Source organism: Pagrus major, chromosome 6 (genome assembly GCF_040436345.1).
Source record: "Pagrus major chromosome 6, Pma_NU_1.0".
Classification (NCBI taxonomy): domain Eukaryota; kingdom Metazoa; phylum Chordata; class Actinopteri; order Spariformes; family Sparidae; genus Pagrus; species Pagrus major.
Window position 1 is genome coordinate 6,053,296 of NC_133220.1, and position 16,945 is coordinate 6,070,240.

The window sequence follows — 16,945 nt, forward strand, 5'->3', positions numbered from 1 at the left end:
AAGACAACTGCTACCTAATGAGGTTGGAGTAGATGGAGTTGCCAACGAGAAGTAGAGAATTAGAAGTAGAAAATACGACTTTGACTGGTGTGCCATTGTCATTTTTCTAGTGGGAGGTCAGAAAAGTTTTGAGTTTCAAGTTGTCTGGAACGCAGCATTAGCTTCAGTGACAGAGGTGAGGTCAAAGTCATCGACAGTCTAGTAGAGGAGTTTGAATTACCTTCTCACGGCCCTTGTCCCTTAAAGTGAATGTTGTAAGTTCTTATCAGGAAATAAAAAAGAAGAGTCTTCACTCCCAGAATCCATCTGTCGGTTTGCCTCCCCTCTTTGCCTTGCAATTACACCGTCTGCAAATATGACAACACCTCGTCCACCTCCCCCACCTCTCTCCTTCTCATAACTCATTCACAACTTGAACTTGGCTTTTGAATTTCCATAATACTCTGAACCCCTGTGAGGGTTGTTTTAATTTTCCACTGCCGTAACCACGGTAACTCGGTTTGGCGAGCGGGGCCGGGCAAGCTGGCTGATGCCGTGATGTAATATCCTCCTCCAGAAGGCAGATTTCCCACAATGCACTCACACGGAGAGGGACTGTGCGCGAGTGGGTGTGAGTGTGGGGGGATTCTTGCATGATTGAACATGATTGTGTGTGTGACTAGATGAGTGTGTTTAAAAGTGTGTGTGCTTTTGCTTGTGCTTGGCAGTTGTGTGTACGTGCACGCTTTGTATATGTGCAGACCCTAAATCCGGTCACATAAGAATTCTGTATATGATTGGATCTCAGTCAATCCAATCAGTGTGAGGTTTGTTTGGGTCATGGATTGAAGCCTTGTGAGGGAGCTGGTGGGGAGGTTGGTGGCAGCTGCCGTAAACCAGATGATTTGATAAGGAAGTCAGGCATAAAAAATGGACACACATTCATAAAACTTGTGATATTCTGCCAATGAATATGTTTTTTTCCCGCAAGTGTCCTCCATCCCAAAGAGAAACTGTTAAATGCAATAATTGTTGTTTTTTCCTAGTAATTTCAAAAATAATTTTATTTTCTCCTTTGAGAGACTAACATTAGAAATTTGTCCTAATATCCTAATTTGCTTTTAGTTTCTAAAATGTAAGATGTTTGCAGTAGTAATGCACAATGTGTTAGACACTAGAGGTATGATTAGGGCTAATGTCCCCTGATTTAAATGGACAAAATATAACATTTTTCATTTTCAATTTTATGTTGTGACAACACTGTAGTTATGGTCTGGTTAGGATCTTTTTCTAACCCTAAACAGGTGATTTAATCATGCTTTGGCTTCCCTGGTTCTGTGACTCAAACACGGTTGGAAACTGTTCCACCGTTGGTTAAAACAAATCCTGTGGCTTTGCACTTACAAAGGTGGTCTCTCACTTGACAGCCAATATTGATTGTTGTCAGGAAACGGGATGCACATAGACATCTCTCATGTCGAAGTACAATGTTTTGTTGGCCTTTCCATCCACTGAACTCTCCGTCCACTGAGGATTATGTAGCTTTATAATGACTCACTTGTTCTGTAAAATATATGTGTGGGAAACACTGGGGTATTTGTGAAATAATTGATATTGCCTTTTTTCTTGAGAGGATAGTGTTACTGCATAACACCTTCTAGATTTTAACCTTGTGTGACAAAGCAAAAATACACTTTTAGATCTTTATGTATAATTTTACATCATCTCTCAGTCTTAATTTTCAAATGTAACTATTTTTATGTCTCGACACAGGTCCTCATACCTTAATGACAAAGCATGTTGTTTGCCTGCCACCTCAAAAATCTTAGTTTGAAGTTAGAGTACTTTGTTAAAGAAAATTCAGCGTCAGGGTTTGAAGAAAAACAAAGTACACTGAACTAAATGATATGCAAACTGTGATTTCTGTGAGTTTTGTTGTATTATAACAGTATTAGGCTGCTTCTGCATTATCAACCTGATATTATCGCAACTACATTTCGGTGTTAGTTGTGACAAAACTGGGTGCTTGTAATGAGACATCTGTCATGTTTGTGGCAACCAAAGTAGGAATTTGCAGCCTAGTATAAGCCTTTTCCTAAACCTAACCAAGTGGTGTTGTGCCTTAACCTAACCAGACCAGCACTGTCAATACATAAAACTGAAAAATGAACCTAAGAAGTTAATTTGAAGTGAGATATAAAGTTCCAAGTTTTCAGAAACGTACGTTGCCAACATTTATTCTGGCAAACAGGTTGGAACAAAATACCGTTGCTGCCATATCTCTGCCGAGGACAGTCTCTCCGATCCTCCTCGCTGTGTCTTTTCCTGTTCATTTCCCACTGAAATAGATGGTCAGGGTCAGGTACACAACAGCTGCCCTGGAGCTTGTTGACTTTCAGTGCCTTCCTTACGGACTCGTCAGCAGGGTGAATGTTTGTTGACAACAGCTTGAACCCAACTGGTCTGGTTGAAGGACACGTCTCCTTTCACACAGGAGGATCATTAGGGTCATGCATCAGTTCTTTTTATGTGTTTGGAAAGCTGCACTGGCTATGAAGAAGTTAAATTGGCCAGCAAATCCACCGTGGACAGTTGTCATTTGACACTGAATAGACTGCTGAGCCACGTCTCTGCTCAAAGAAGAATGTCAGCATTTGAATAATTCATTCTCTAAATTCAATATCTCCATTATATAGTGTTGCAGGAAGGCTATTTGAAAGTGATATTTTGTCAATCAAGGATTTAAGTTATCTGCAGTTCTCACAAAGTCCTGTAATTTGTTTAATTTCTTTGCTGTCAGTCATTTTGTGGGAGTAGGTGTCACTTTTTTCTCTCGAGCGGCGGGCTTTTCATATTGGAAAGACGCTGCTCATTTACATTTTAGAGGACTTGGCTGGTTTGTTGTAGTTTGATCTCATGGATGAAAGTCTGTTTCTCATTCTCTCCCTGTCTTGGATAATCCTGTATGTTTTTTTTCCCTCCCTCTGAGCTCCACCTGTCCATCAAGGAGGACGTCTCTCCTCCCTCTTTCTCTTTCATTTTCTGTCACTCTCTCTCTTGACAGCATTTAGGAGAAATTGTTCTCTCAATCCACCCACTCTCCATCTCTTCATTGCTCACTGCTGTTGCCTCCTTCTCTCTAATAGGAAAAAAATCCCACCACTTTCTCTCTCTATTTTCTGTCTTCTTTTCCTCGATTTCATTTCCCTCTGTGCATTTCTTTGTCCCGCTCTTCTTCCCCCTCATCTTGTCCTCCTCTGCCCTTATTTAACATCTTTCTACAGCTCTCTTTCCAGCCCTTTTTCCTTCTCTTCATCCATTTAGCACATCTTTCACTCTCGTTCTCTACAGTGCCTCCTTTCCTTGTTACCTTTCGATTTGCAATCTCCCACCTTGTCTATTTTTTCTTTCCTCCCCCTCTCTTTTTATCTTATTTCCATCATTCTCACCTCATCTTATCTAACCCTTTTTTCCTTTCCCTTCTTTCTCTCGCCGTTTCTTGTTTCTTTACATTACCACCTGTTTCACTTGCCCTCCAATAAATAATTTCCTCCCCCTCTCCTTTTCATTCCCTCTTCTTCTGTAATGTTCTCCTTGTCCTCCTACCTCTGTTGTTACTTTCACATGCCTCTCCTTTCCTCTTTTTCTGCCATTTTCTTTAATCCACCTCTCTCTCTCTCTCTCTCTCTCTCTTTCTCTACCTCCCTCCCTCCCTCCCTCCCGCCATCTTTCCCTCTCTCTCTCCCCCCTCTGGGGTGACATCAGTCTGATGCCAGTCTCTCATCTCCCATCATTGTGCCAATTAGTCGACGCTCTGCACATTAAAACTGCTCACCAACGGCAATCCTGATCTCTCCCTCGATGTCGTGCGATGTCACACACACACACACACACACACACACACACACACACACACACACACACAGACACACACACACACAGACACACACACACATATACATGCACATACATGCACACATACACTCGCACCACCCACATTAAAGGAAAACACACACACACACACACACACACACTCACACACACAGACAAGAATAAAGTGCCTGGGGCTGTAAGTAAGAGAAGTAAGAGCAAGAGTGATCGGGGACTTTGGGATGAGGAAGGAAAGAGGGAGGGGGAATAAAAGTCTAAAAAGAGTAAAAGAGACATTAAAGAAGATATAATACTAGAGGCAAAGATGGAGGCCGGCAGGGCTAAAGAGAAATAGTGGGAGAGGAAAGAGAGAAGTGGAGGACACGATTTTCAGAGTGAAATCCAGAAATCCAAGAAATGAAGGATAACAGTGGGTGTGAGAAACTCGATACGCCGCTATGATGTTTCATAATGAGAATATAGGCTGTTTGGCAAGCTCCTTAGTTCAGTTGAGGAAAATATTAAGCCTGCAGAATAAAATGATATTTAAATGAACAGTGTTCACAACTCTGTGGCAGCAGTTTCGAAGACGTCCTTTCCTGTTTCATTATGACAAAACCAGTAATGGTTTCCCCAGTTTTGCAGGGAAGAACTTGCCTGAGAAGAACACTGACCTTTTACCCCAAACATCACAGGCTCCCTGTAGCCATATCCCATGTTCAAGTGTCAACATACCTTCAGCCTTATACCCCCATCAGGCTAGTCTTGTCTTGCATGCTGCAGTGATCCCACAAGAGTGTCCCGCGTGGTTTCACAATTTAAATTCTAAATCCAAAATCAATCAAATGAGCTTTCAGTTTTGATCATCAAATTCAAAGGCAGTAACGGCAATACCACCTGCGGCTTTAGTTCCAGACACTCATCCTGTCTGCACAAAGACGATCAACTGGTGCTGGAAGTAACTGCGGCAACGTTGGAAATATTTCAGAAATCCTTTATTGATTTCTTCTTTTAGAAGAGGGTTTACTCGTGGGGGAAGAACTGAGCTGAACTGATAACATTTCTGGAGATCCTTTATTGATTTGCTTAGGAAGAGGGTTTACTTGGGACAGGTCTGAGAAACTGAACTTTGTAACAAACTGAATTTCCAACACAACACTGATTAGGGCAACAAACTTTATGAGTGAAGTTTTTTCCTTATACTAGAATGCCAGACGGGCTGTCAGCTCCATGTGAGGCACTTGAAGTGTGTTCAACTTCTTCCTTCAAACTCAATTTCTATATTCTGTTTATCGTTGAATCCCTGAAGGGTAGTGGTTATGGTTAAACTCAAATATTATTTGAACGTGCCTAACCCAGAAAGCCACCAGGGTAAAGTCAAGCTGTTGTTGGAAAATACTCCAAAGAATTTGAAAATGTAAATGACAGTCGTCAGGGCAAAAACCAATGATCTGTTGATCTCTACAAATCCAGATGTCAATATCTAACAATAGCATAGCCGTCAGTGTTGGAAAATAAAATTGAAATCGTAAATCAAATCAAATCGTGACATTAAAATTGAAAGTCGAATCGAGTAATGCATTTGGAGAATCTTGACACCACTGGTCTCAAGGAGGAAAAGTAAAATAGTGAAGAGACAGTTTGTCCCAAAACACTCAGACTTATGACAGACACGGCATGTACCAACTTCATTCTCTCTCGACGGAGGTGAGAACAGCAGTTAAATGGATAAAATACAGGATGTGGAATTCAGGGAAGATACATGGGAGGACGTAAGAGGAGATGGACGGATGGTGAAGCTGGGAAACTGAAGGAGGAGTGAGGGAAGAATCAAAAGTATAGAGCAGAGGTAGAATTGTTAGAGGAGGAGGAAGACGAGGGAGAAATGGGGCGAGAAATGGCACGAAACAAAAGGAAACGGTGGCACACATGGAAAAACATGCCCTCCCGCTTGGTGAAAAATGCAGCCAGACACCTTTCTTGACAAGTAAAAAGCCTCAGGGGTTGGCCAAGGTACTCTGACAATCAACGTCATTCACACACACATTCACCCACACACACGCCAAACCAAGCGAGCCTCAGAGTGCATATTTTGGAGGTTGTTGGAGAGACATAGAGAGAGATTTTACCAACTGACAGTTGATGTCAATCAAGATGCACTCATCTGACTCGAAAATCCCTAAATGCACTTTTATTCTGTGTGTGTGTGTGTGTGTGTGAGTGCGAGTGGGGAAAGGACACATATTTCTGCTTGCATTTGGCTTGTGGTCAGGAAGGTAGGAATTTGTGGACACATTTATGTACGTGTTTGTACGTACATGTTACAGACAGACATTAACATCAGCTAAAGCCTTTAGTCAAACTAAAATGTGCGTGTGTGTGAGTGTTAATGTGTGTGTCAAGAGAGTTGTTGGTACCTGAAAGGTCCTTCAGCAAAACTGACGAAACAAATAGAGGAGAAAGACAGATAGTAAGAAAGAGTGTGAGAGAGTTGCAGTAAAAAAAGTTGCAGTTGTTACCCTGGCTACCCTGGGTTGCCTGGGAACCCCAGCAGCCAATCACAGTATCTAGAAGTCAGACAGAAAACCCACATGGTTGGAAATCCCGCCCGTCAGTCAGAACACTGACCCAACCAACTGTTTGGTGGTGAGAAGGAAAGAGAGCGAGGGAAGATGGAAAGATAAATAGATGGAGAGAGAGAGCACTCACCCACACAGCAGCTGCATCTCCTATACACACTTAGTATTCTTGTCAGGCTTGACAAAGTTAACTACTACACACACAGAGACACACACACTGTGTCTCCAGTGTCTCCACCATAAACAACCCCCCCACCCCCACCCCCCACCCCCATCTCGCAGCCTCTCTGGATAGAGGCAGGGCAATAAATTGGCCTTACATTTATTAACTTTGCTTCTAGCAACCTCCTGAGGTTTAGCCCATTAGCATGAGTGAAGATGAGGCAGCGCTTCTATTCACAGTGACTGTGAATCCAGAACAGCCGGGCCTCTAAATGGGCCGTAAACAGGCACGATAGGGCCAATTTCTAGAAAACACAAGTCGCTGCTGCTCATTGAACTGATTTTATCCCCGTGGTGGCTGTTTGTAGGAGAAACAGCACACTTACGATGAGCTCTGCCCTAATGATAGGCAGTTAAAAGAAGTAGAAACATTTTAGAGATCTTCCAGGCCTGAGGTCTTATCCCAACACTATCCCAATGGATTTTCATCACACAAACAAATGTGTTCATGGAAGGAAACTCTTAGATATGGTCAGTTAACTTTCTCCTTAAATGTTAAGTTTAATGCAATTCCTTAATGATGTCTATTTAGGTAAATGTGTCAGTAGTTTACCTGTTTGGTATCCATTGATGGAATGCAGAAATATGGAGCATCTCTTTAGCAACAATGCAGTAATTGATGTGGAATCAATCTATTCAAATAAAACTTTTGCAGTCCAGTCATTACATAGGCATAACATTCTTGGTTGTCAGTGACAAGAGATGGTTTGAAATGGTTGTTACTAGGGGTGTCGTGATACTGCGATATTCACGATAACCGTGATATTAAAAAACATTAAATATTAATATTGTTTAAATAATACACATATGATACTGTCGTGTGAGTAATCTAGCAAAGATGTTCAACCTTGTGCATTCTTTAGTTTATGAGTTCATCTAATTGCCTTTTCACTAGTAATTGAGTTGAAGATAGTAATTGTTCTTTTTGTACACTTTTTTACAGTTATGGTTACAGACTCTCTCTCCACCTCTCTACACTTGTATTTTGAGGGTAATTTATTTGCTAAAATAAGCAACAAAACACACAGTAAACAAAGTTAAAGATAGGTTTGATTGCTAACCATTTCTTTTTCAAAATTTAGATAGATATCGCAATAATATCATTATTGTGAATTTGTTTCTCTCCTCTCTGATATTGTGACTGCACTATTTGTTACACAGAACACATCTGGGGAAGTCATTCATGGAAACTATTTTAAAAGGGTAGGCACTTTCAAAAAGTACTTTCCAGGTAATTGAACAAACCTTTTGCCTATGACCGTCTATCATGGCCTTCGACTTTAACCAGCTATATCAACAGTAGGAGAGCACTACCTCTAGCAGAGCCCCCTTGATAAATAAAACTCTCACCAATGCCAGCTGAGAGCAAAAACATTATTTCTATCGAGAGAAGTCATCAGTGCTGTTCTTTGCTCTTCATTCAATGACATAAACTCTCCAGTTCTGATATAACTGATGCTTTAGCCACATCTATGCTAGCCACTTGAGGAGCTGCTATTGTTCAGTTGTACTGTTCCTTTATTCACTGGTCATCACATCTAAACCAAGCCCGTAGCTTTCAGTAGTTCCACACAGGACGCTGATTGGTTGAACGACTGTGTGTTCGGCCACAAGCGCAAGCCTGGCAAGATGGATTTGCGTGATAACGTGTATTCATTCTGACTTCCTCAGTTACTTGGCGGCTACAATGAGAAACCAATGAGGGAAACAGAAAAAGACGATAAAGCTGATAGACGGACAGATATTTAGTCAGTCGGTCATACAGACAGACAGACAGACAGGCAGGCAGGCGGAGACAGATGGAAGGCAGACAGAGATGCAGTAGAAGCAGGTGTGTTTAGTCTTGTTGAGAGATCCAGCTGAGAGGCTCACACCATCCATCATCCACTAACATTCATCTTCCCTGCTCTTTAACTTCATTATTCAGCTCACACACACACACACACACACACACACACACACACACACAAAGACAGGTGCATCACAATGCAGACACAAGCACATGAGAGTGACAATAGCAAACATTTTGGCATTCAAACAGAAATGGTCCTTTCTCCTGTTGTGCTCATCATTATACCTTCTCTCCTTGCTGTGACTGATTGCACAAAGTGAAAACACAAGGTGGTTGCAGGTAACTAAAAACCACTTTCGCATAATGCAGCCACAATATTTTCGAAACACTGAATATTAAACCTCATGCACTTTGCCTCTCAGTTTGCTCCTGTGTCATCTTTCTCCATCATATTCTCACAGGGTGCCACCTGCAGGTAGATGTCACTTTGTTGCAATGACACCATTAATCAATCACCGCCAGTTCTGAGCTTTGCTAAATAATTTTTTGGCTACATTGTCCAGTGTACATTCATATACGTGTGTGTCTGTGTACACACATACATACATTGTAGTTTGAGTCAGCTGAGTTTACCTGAAAACCTTTAGTCAATAGACACGTACTTTTCCCATTTGTTTTTGTTACATGGCTCTGAACAGGTGAACCCAAGTGAAAAACTCAGAGACGACAGGAATAAGTTAAATACAATTTATATTGAAAGACACAGGGAAGATGGGATCCAACCCAGGGGAAGCTCAGGCTTCTAGCTCTAGTTTTCACTTATTAACTGACAACAATGTCCCATATATAGGGTCTGGACATTGCCTTTTCACACATGTTGCACACAGCAGGCGATGGTCCACGTCAGACATGTTCTCACCTACTATAATTACTACATTTGGTTTAGGCATGGGTTGGCACCTGAGTAGAGTGAGCAGGAGATGGAGGACTTGTCCATAATGATGACTGTTTTTGCGTTGATATCAATACCACACATATTTGGATGTGTCTGCAATATCAACAGAAGAGTGTAAAGCAATTTACAAGCAAGCAACATCGCCCACTCGATTGCTGTAAATTCTCCGGAAAGTGACCTATTCTATTTACTCATAGGCTCAATTGGACTTTGTACTAGGCAGCTGGCAGGGAATTGTCCGGTCCAACTGATTCAGGTCCAGGGGCCAGTCCAGCTGATTTGAGTCCAGGGGTCCAGGGCAGAGAAGCTTAGCTGACACAACAAGGGATGGGAGACCAGGACCAGAGTTAGAGCAGGCAAAACTGAAGACAGCATCAAATCTGCCACTTTTTCCACTAGAATACATCTGAATTATAGTCTGTGTTGAAGCTTTCAGTTGTTTAAAAAGAATGTTAATATGACCTGAAAATGCCAAATTTTGAGGGAAAGAAATGTACATGGGCAGTACCTTGGGAGTGATTGTGTTCAACTGCTGAAGTGACAGACGTCAATGTCGGCAGCTGCTGTAGTGATCGTCTTTGATGAAGACAAATGGGCCAACATGTGAAGGAGGCCAATCTCTGTATGACAATTGGGTTAGACACATACACTTACTGGTGACAGCACATTATGGAGGGAAGAAAAGAGGGAAAGACTGGAGCAGTGAAGGAATGAAAAGAGCTGGAATAAAGAAAAGTACTCGCCTCTTCAAGTGGTGACAGTCCATCAGAAAAAAGTGACAGGGACGGTGGAACCACAGGAACGTGAAGTGTGAGAAACAGAAAAGGAGGGCACTGGAAGCCCATATAGGCTTGACAGATTGAACAATAGTGGGTATAGATAGAGACAGGGGAGGAGAGAGGTGCTTTCGACCTGCCTTGGTGGTACTAATTTGGTGATTTACAGAAACGTCAAAGTCAAAAGCTGTCTAGACACGTACATTTTTGAGATTGTGATCGAGATAAATCATAATCTTTAAAACAACATTTTTACAGATTGGTTTTGAAAGTGCCGTCAATTTATTGCAGAATCAACACATTTTAATAACTAGAATTGCACTCAGTAGAGCGCATACCCCTGCCAAGGCCCAACAGTCCCCTTTAATTCAATCAAGCCTAATCGATATCACATAAAACATATATATATCAGGATTTTTATTTGGATCCGCATCAAACTGTTACTCACATGGCTGGAAAATGTCCTGACGTCTCATTAAAAATATAATTGTGCTTTCATGCTTACAAATGTTTAAACGCTGTCCCTTGCAGTGGTCTCTCAATTTTCAGTTGTCTCGCCTGGCTGTCACTCCACCTCCATCCCTCTCCTGACATGAAATTCAACTTGGCGTTGGTATTTGATGAAATTGAGACTCAATAATATATTTCAGAATTGCTTTTAAAGTTTGCCTACATTGGTTTGCTTTGATTGTAAACCTTAATGCTTGCTGGCTTTGCTTCACCTTTCTCTTTCTTGCCCCAGTTTCCATTTGCTCTGTTGACTTCAGCAATAGGCTTTTAAAGTTGGGCAAAAAACACACATTGCATTTCGGTTTTTCTCACCCAGATTCCGCTTTCACAATGGCAGGTGAGCCGTATGTGGAGGAAGCTTATCGTTTATTATTATGAAGCCAATTTAACCTATTAAAACCAACGTGGAACCAAATGACTTCATTCAGGTGCACTTACAAGCTTTTACGAAACACAGACATAAGTAGGCCTGCATTTAATAGGAGTGGTCGCATCACAATTAGTGCATTTACAGGAGGGACATAATGCCAGAGAACATTTCTGTGTCTCTCTCTGTGTTTCTCTGCAGAGCATGTCTGAATGTCAGTAGATGGGGGGGTTGTAGAGTGAGTCCTTGGACAAAGACAAAAATCTTTGTACAATATGCTGGATGGCCTGCCAAGTAAAGTCTGTGTGTGGGAAACACTGTTTCAAGGACAGTCATCTGATGCTTGCATACTAAACAGCCTTCCAATTCAAGAAATTACAACATTTACATAATCCTTTTAACAGCATCTATGTGTGTTTACTGTTTGATTTATGTTCATAAATGTCAGGGCACTTGAATGCACCACAAAGAGTTTTGAAAACAGATTGGCTACATTATTTCAGTATTGAGAAAATGTAAATTAGTTGGTAAAACTAGTAAAAAACTGAAACTGGTGGCTGCCTTGAAGAAAACGGAAATTATGCAGTGTAAAATGCTCAGCAATCAGAAGTGATGACAAGTTGTTGAGTGGCCAAAGCTTGAAAAACTGTCTGTCTTTGTCTTCTCTCCACAGGAAACCAAAATCAACTGTGTCCGCCTGGCTAACAAAGGTATGAGCACCCTTCCATTGACACTTCCAGTAAAGACAATATATTATCTTTATGTGTAATTTAACTTTTTAGTCGAGTTCATTTTAAAGAATAATGTAACAACATGACCCCCTAGAATAGTGTTACATCGTGTTACAAGTGTGTTTGACGAGATGAATACACACACATACACACACATGGTTTAGAAACAGGTGAACCAGCAACCTTTAGCCCAGGCAACCCCACATCCTAACCATGTTATCCTGCATGATTTCGTGGCATAGCATTCTCTCTCTCTCCCTCTCTTCTCTCCTAGTCTTTCTCTTTTATCGCCCTTTTCTATTCCGCGTTCTACCTGTTTTTCTTCTACCCTGCTCTCTCTTTTTCCATTTCATACCGCATCCATGTTGCTCATCAGTGTATAAAGTGGAACATCAGGGCCATTACATACCGATTGACCGCCTTCATTAAACCCGATGGATGGAGGCTAAAGCGTTAGCCCCAGAACCCATTTCATCCTATTCTGTTTTGCTTTCCCCATGTCTCCCATCTTTATTTGCTGCTCATCTCCGGCAAATACACCCATTTGTGTGCCAGGCAATGTGCTTCGAAAGCTTTTCAGCTTGCTATTGATTTTCCTCACCTCGTCTTTTCTCTATTTTATTTTTTCTTCAGCATCAAACATTGATTTGATTTTTCCACATCTCCTTTCTCTTTTCTCAGTCTCTCTCGCTCTCTTATTATTTCTCGTCTGCATCAAGCATTTATTGCTCGTTTGTGCACATTTTTTCTCTTTTATATCATTCTTTTTTTCTTGCTCTGTCCATTTCCAGGCTCTGTTTTATTTTGTGAGTGGAAGGTACTGTGGGTGGAGGTCTACAGTGTAAAGACCCTGCTCTCTGTCTGTCTGCATGTTTGTGTGCTTGGGAAAAGACATGCTTTTAACTTTGTGGCTGTCTTCCATATGACAAAATGCTAACTTTCTTTTTAGATGTAGAATTTTCAGTGTTCCCAAAACAAACTTCGAATCAACTTTAATGTACTTTTGGAAAGTTTTTGATATGTGGGCAGCGTTCTGAGGCAATGCAGATGGCTAATTTTGCAAATGCCTATGACTAATTTATTTGAGATACCTGCTATCCACACACTGCAGCAGCTGATTTCAGTGATGAATGCTACTTGTCTAGTGGAGAGTGTTCTAATCAGTAAATCAGCTGGTGTACTTATTTTTGGTTAATACCTGCAGGCAGTGAGTGAGGCAGAATTAAGGTTTGGTTATACAAGCATCTGTCAGAGGCAGAGAATCTGATTTGGATTTAATTTAAAGGAGAATTTGTGTATTTTTTTTAAAACCTGGGTCCTATGCATGCATGCATGCATGCATGTGTATATGATTCATATTTACCAAAGGTTTTGGAATTGGTCCACTACATCGCCCCAGCTTGCAGCCACAACACGGCTGCCATGGCTTCAACGTTATACTGTGGGGCAACTGCAACTGTCAAAGTTAAATCCACTTAAAGTGCTTGTTTTTGCCACTGACAGGCTGGGGTTGTTATTTTAAGTCTCTGACACATTACGGAAATGATTCCCATAGAGACAGAGCCTTTTGTTAAATAATAGAATCCTTTTTGTAACCAGAAACACAAGTCTCGTTCAAGGAAAGGTCTCGCTCTGAAATCTTGTGAGGTGAGTGGTTCCAGTTGTTACCTCATCTAGATCGTCAAAATCAGTTAACTAGTCAGCCGTGTCTTTTGGACATAAATTCTTGCTGGCAGTTCCTCTGGCAGTAAACTCCAAACTCCTCTTTCCAACTCTGACTCACCTTTCCACAGCGTATTCCTGCAACAACTCACATCTTGCAAGATTTCAGAGCAAAACTTCTCCTGTAACGATACATGTTTCTAGTTACAGAAAGGATCTTATTATTCACTGTAACAAAAAGGTCTCCGTAGGTATTGTTTCCGTCATTTGTTGTCAAACCCCAACCTGTGAATGGCAAAACACTTCTAATGGACGTACCTTTGACGGTCGGAGCTGCCCTAAAGGATTACATTGCAGCCGTACACCAAGGCTGTATACTGGGCCAATTCCAAAACCTTTGGTAAGTGTGAATCATTTACACACCAACACATGTTAATGTAGGGCCCAGGTTAAAAAGATACTGAAACAGGTAGAGCCAAAGAAGCATGTTTTTGACCAGATGATGGAGGCATTCAAGTAAAGAGCAAAAAGAGCAGAAAGATGATGTACACTAATGCATAGACCTATAAGAGACCTTCTAGCCTATAAATGACAAGGTAAGGCAGTTGGCCTTGTCTTTTGATCTGCAAATATGTTATTTATTCGTTACAGTTATTTTAAACTAGTGCTAATGCTAGGTTAATATTTGTAAAAGGGCATGATGCTGAAGATCTGAAAAACATTTTACCACTGTTCAAAATCTGTGCATACTATACATTTATATTAAATTGTGGTTAGCCACAACAACAAATCTTCTGCTTGATTCTGCATTGCCAGATTATAACTTCCGATGAAACAGGTCTATCCACATGTTAATCTGAACACAATCTTGTTTTCAGTGGACACTGTACACACGCGGTAACAGGTCTCCTTATCTACTTTACCTGCCTTATCTGAAAGCTTGGTTCTTTGGCTCTACCAACTGAATTTGAATTTAACAAATTAGATTATTTCTGTACTCTGCTTCTGAGAAATACAGATTTTGATAAAACTGTAACCTTTCTTTATTGGCTTATAATTGACACCCACTCTGTTGCCATGCAGGCCATTCAACGTTTAAAGCGAATATGGCTAATTACCTGCAGGGAAACTGAGTGACAGTGAGGGCCAACTTGAGCCACCTTGCTGCCTCAACATAGAAACACATTGTCAACAAATTTGATGAAAGTATAAACTGATCTGATTTTTTGTCTCTGGGTGAACTAAGCCTTTGCAGCAGAACCTGGAGGCCAGATTGTATCTTTGCACCAATTTTGCCACGCCACAAAGTTCATATTTCTTTTTTTTCTTTCAACCATCACTTCATTTCTTTTCTCTTCCATTTCCTACTCCCTTTATTTTTATTAACCCGTCAAGCCAAGCTGACAGACTCAGCAAACTCAAATGTTAACCCCCAGCACCACATCTACATTCACTGACTCACTCTTTGGTGAAAAAAAAAAACATCCTCACCAGCAACACATCTGTTAGGTCTTTTCCTGCTAATGGGCCAGTCAAGATGCTCGTACCTCCTGGTAATACGACCAGTCATGCCCCAGTTCACATCTTGAGTGCTAGTTGTCCTATTGATCTTAATGTTCTAGTGCTATTCTCACCACTGCAATTTCTCTCCTCTAAGACAGATTGTGCAGTTGAAACAAGGGAGATCTAAACCTTGATGAAATGGATAAAGAAACCTATACGTCTTTTTTTCTTAGACTATTTTCTTCTTTCTTTTCCTTTTTTGTTGTTGTTTGTTTTCTCTCTTCCCTCTCTTTCTCATGCTTTCCGGCGGGGACGTGCGGCCCTTGGCCTTAGTGGTAATAGGTAGGGGACAAATAACAACGCCGTACATTCTAGTCATCCCAAGCGAAGGTGATTATTGCTTTATAGGCAGAATATTTTCTTCCCTATGTTATATTTTTTCATCACAGTACAACCATAAACACGACACGAACCCTGTTTCATTTTGGTTGTCCCCTGCCCTCCCCTCCTTTTTCTCCTGCCGTTGTTTCTTGACTTTTCTCTGTTTTTACTCTTTGGTTTATGTCTTTCCTTCTCATCGCCATCTTACTGCATTTGTTTGCATGTCTGCTCCGCTTCGAGTGTCGCTGGCTGTTTGAACCGCCTCTCTCTGTCTTGCATCCGCACGCACGCACACGCGCACACACACACAGCAGTGAAAGTATGCTGCTGTATCCTTGCACCAAACACAAGTGCAGGCTTATGTGCACACACACACACACACGATGGAGAGCCACCATGCAACGCCCATCCTGCAAACCAAAGACAACTTAACTTAAATCAGATATTATAAAACAGTTTGCTCTCACAGGACTGGGAATCAATAATTTACAAAAAAATTAGCCAGACTTACCTTTGAAAAGTGCCGGGGGGATTGAAAAAAAGACCTTGCACTGACCTCTTTGAGCTGCTACTGCTGCCGATGCTGCGCAGACTGTCACTCAAATGTGAAAAAAGCATCGCTTTACTTTTATCCAAAATTGGGAATCAGTGCCACCAAAATCCTGATGGCCATCATCTGTAGCAGTAAGAACTATTATAGAGATCTAATGGGAAATTTTAGCGTTAAGAGTTACATAAATAAATGCATTTGAAAAAGTATCATCCTGGAGAAAGGATTGTTGAGTCTCATCTTCAGGTCATCAAATGCTGACCCTTACCCAAGCTGCCGACCCAGTGCATCATTGTTTGACAATCTGAGGATGAGACTCCACAGTCAACTATCTTTCTTCAGGAAGTTCGATTTTGTTGCTTCATTGTCTACTGTTCTTGGTCCTACATGGTCCCCTGACAGCTTCTGGGTCCTGATGCAGCAGCACCTTTTGCACTGTCTGTATTTATGCAAATGATGCATATTCAATAGACTAAATATTGGGACAGAAAGCTAACATTAGACTTTGTTTGTCTTGTAATTTACAATGCAATGACTTTCATTTGAAGGGAAATACTTAAAGTCAATCAAAAGGAAACAGATGAGAGCCATGAACTAAATTTGTCCATGGATCTTGGTTGCGTTCTGATAAAACGACAGTTAAGGTTACAATACACAAGGTTCAACTGGTTCAGTGTAAGATTTGATGAAAACAGGACATGATTGAACATGATGAAAAGGTTAGGCTTACCCTTTTAAGTTATACATTTATAATATTATGCTAGTACTGCTGTTTTAAACCTATTTTATTATTACTTAGATCAGTATTGTGGTCACATTTATCTCAACCATTTAGGTGTAATATTCTCAAATATAGGTTTGGTTGCTGATATGGTGGACTAGTTTCAAAGGTGTTTGGTTTAGATTGAGCCCTAAACTGAACCCTCTTAATCTACCGAACACCATCTTCTACTGATCACTAATGCCACTTCCCTCAAACACAACCCACACCCGGCAACTCACTGCATACAATCATGCTTCCATTTAGTCCTTGGCATTTGTTGTGACCATCAAATATAGAACATACCT

The 16,945-nt window shown here is 41.1% G+C and overlaps 1 protein-coding gene across 3 annotated transcripts in view; it reads left to right on the forward strand.

Annotated features, from left to right (window-relative positions):
• The window catches only part of ptprt (protein tyrosine phosphatase receptor type T), a 257,994-nt gene that overhangs the window by 101,582 nt on the left and 139,467 nt on the right, over positions 1-16,945 (forward strand). For all 3 annotated transcript variants that reach the window (XM_073468585.1, XM_073468587.1, XM_073468586.1), the window contains exon 14: positions 11,724-11,760. In XM_073468585.1, the coding sequence (XP_073324686.1) occupies positions 11,724-11,760 (37 nt within the window). The remainder of the gene's footprint in view (positions 1-11,723; positions 11,761-16,945) is intronic.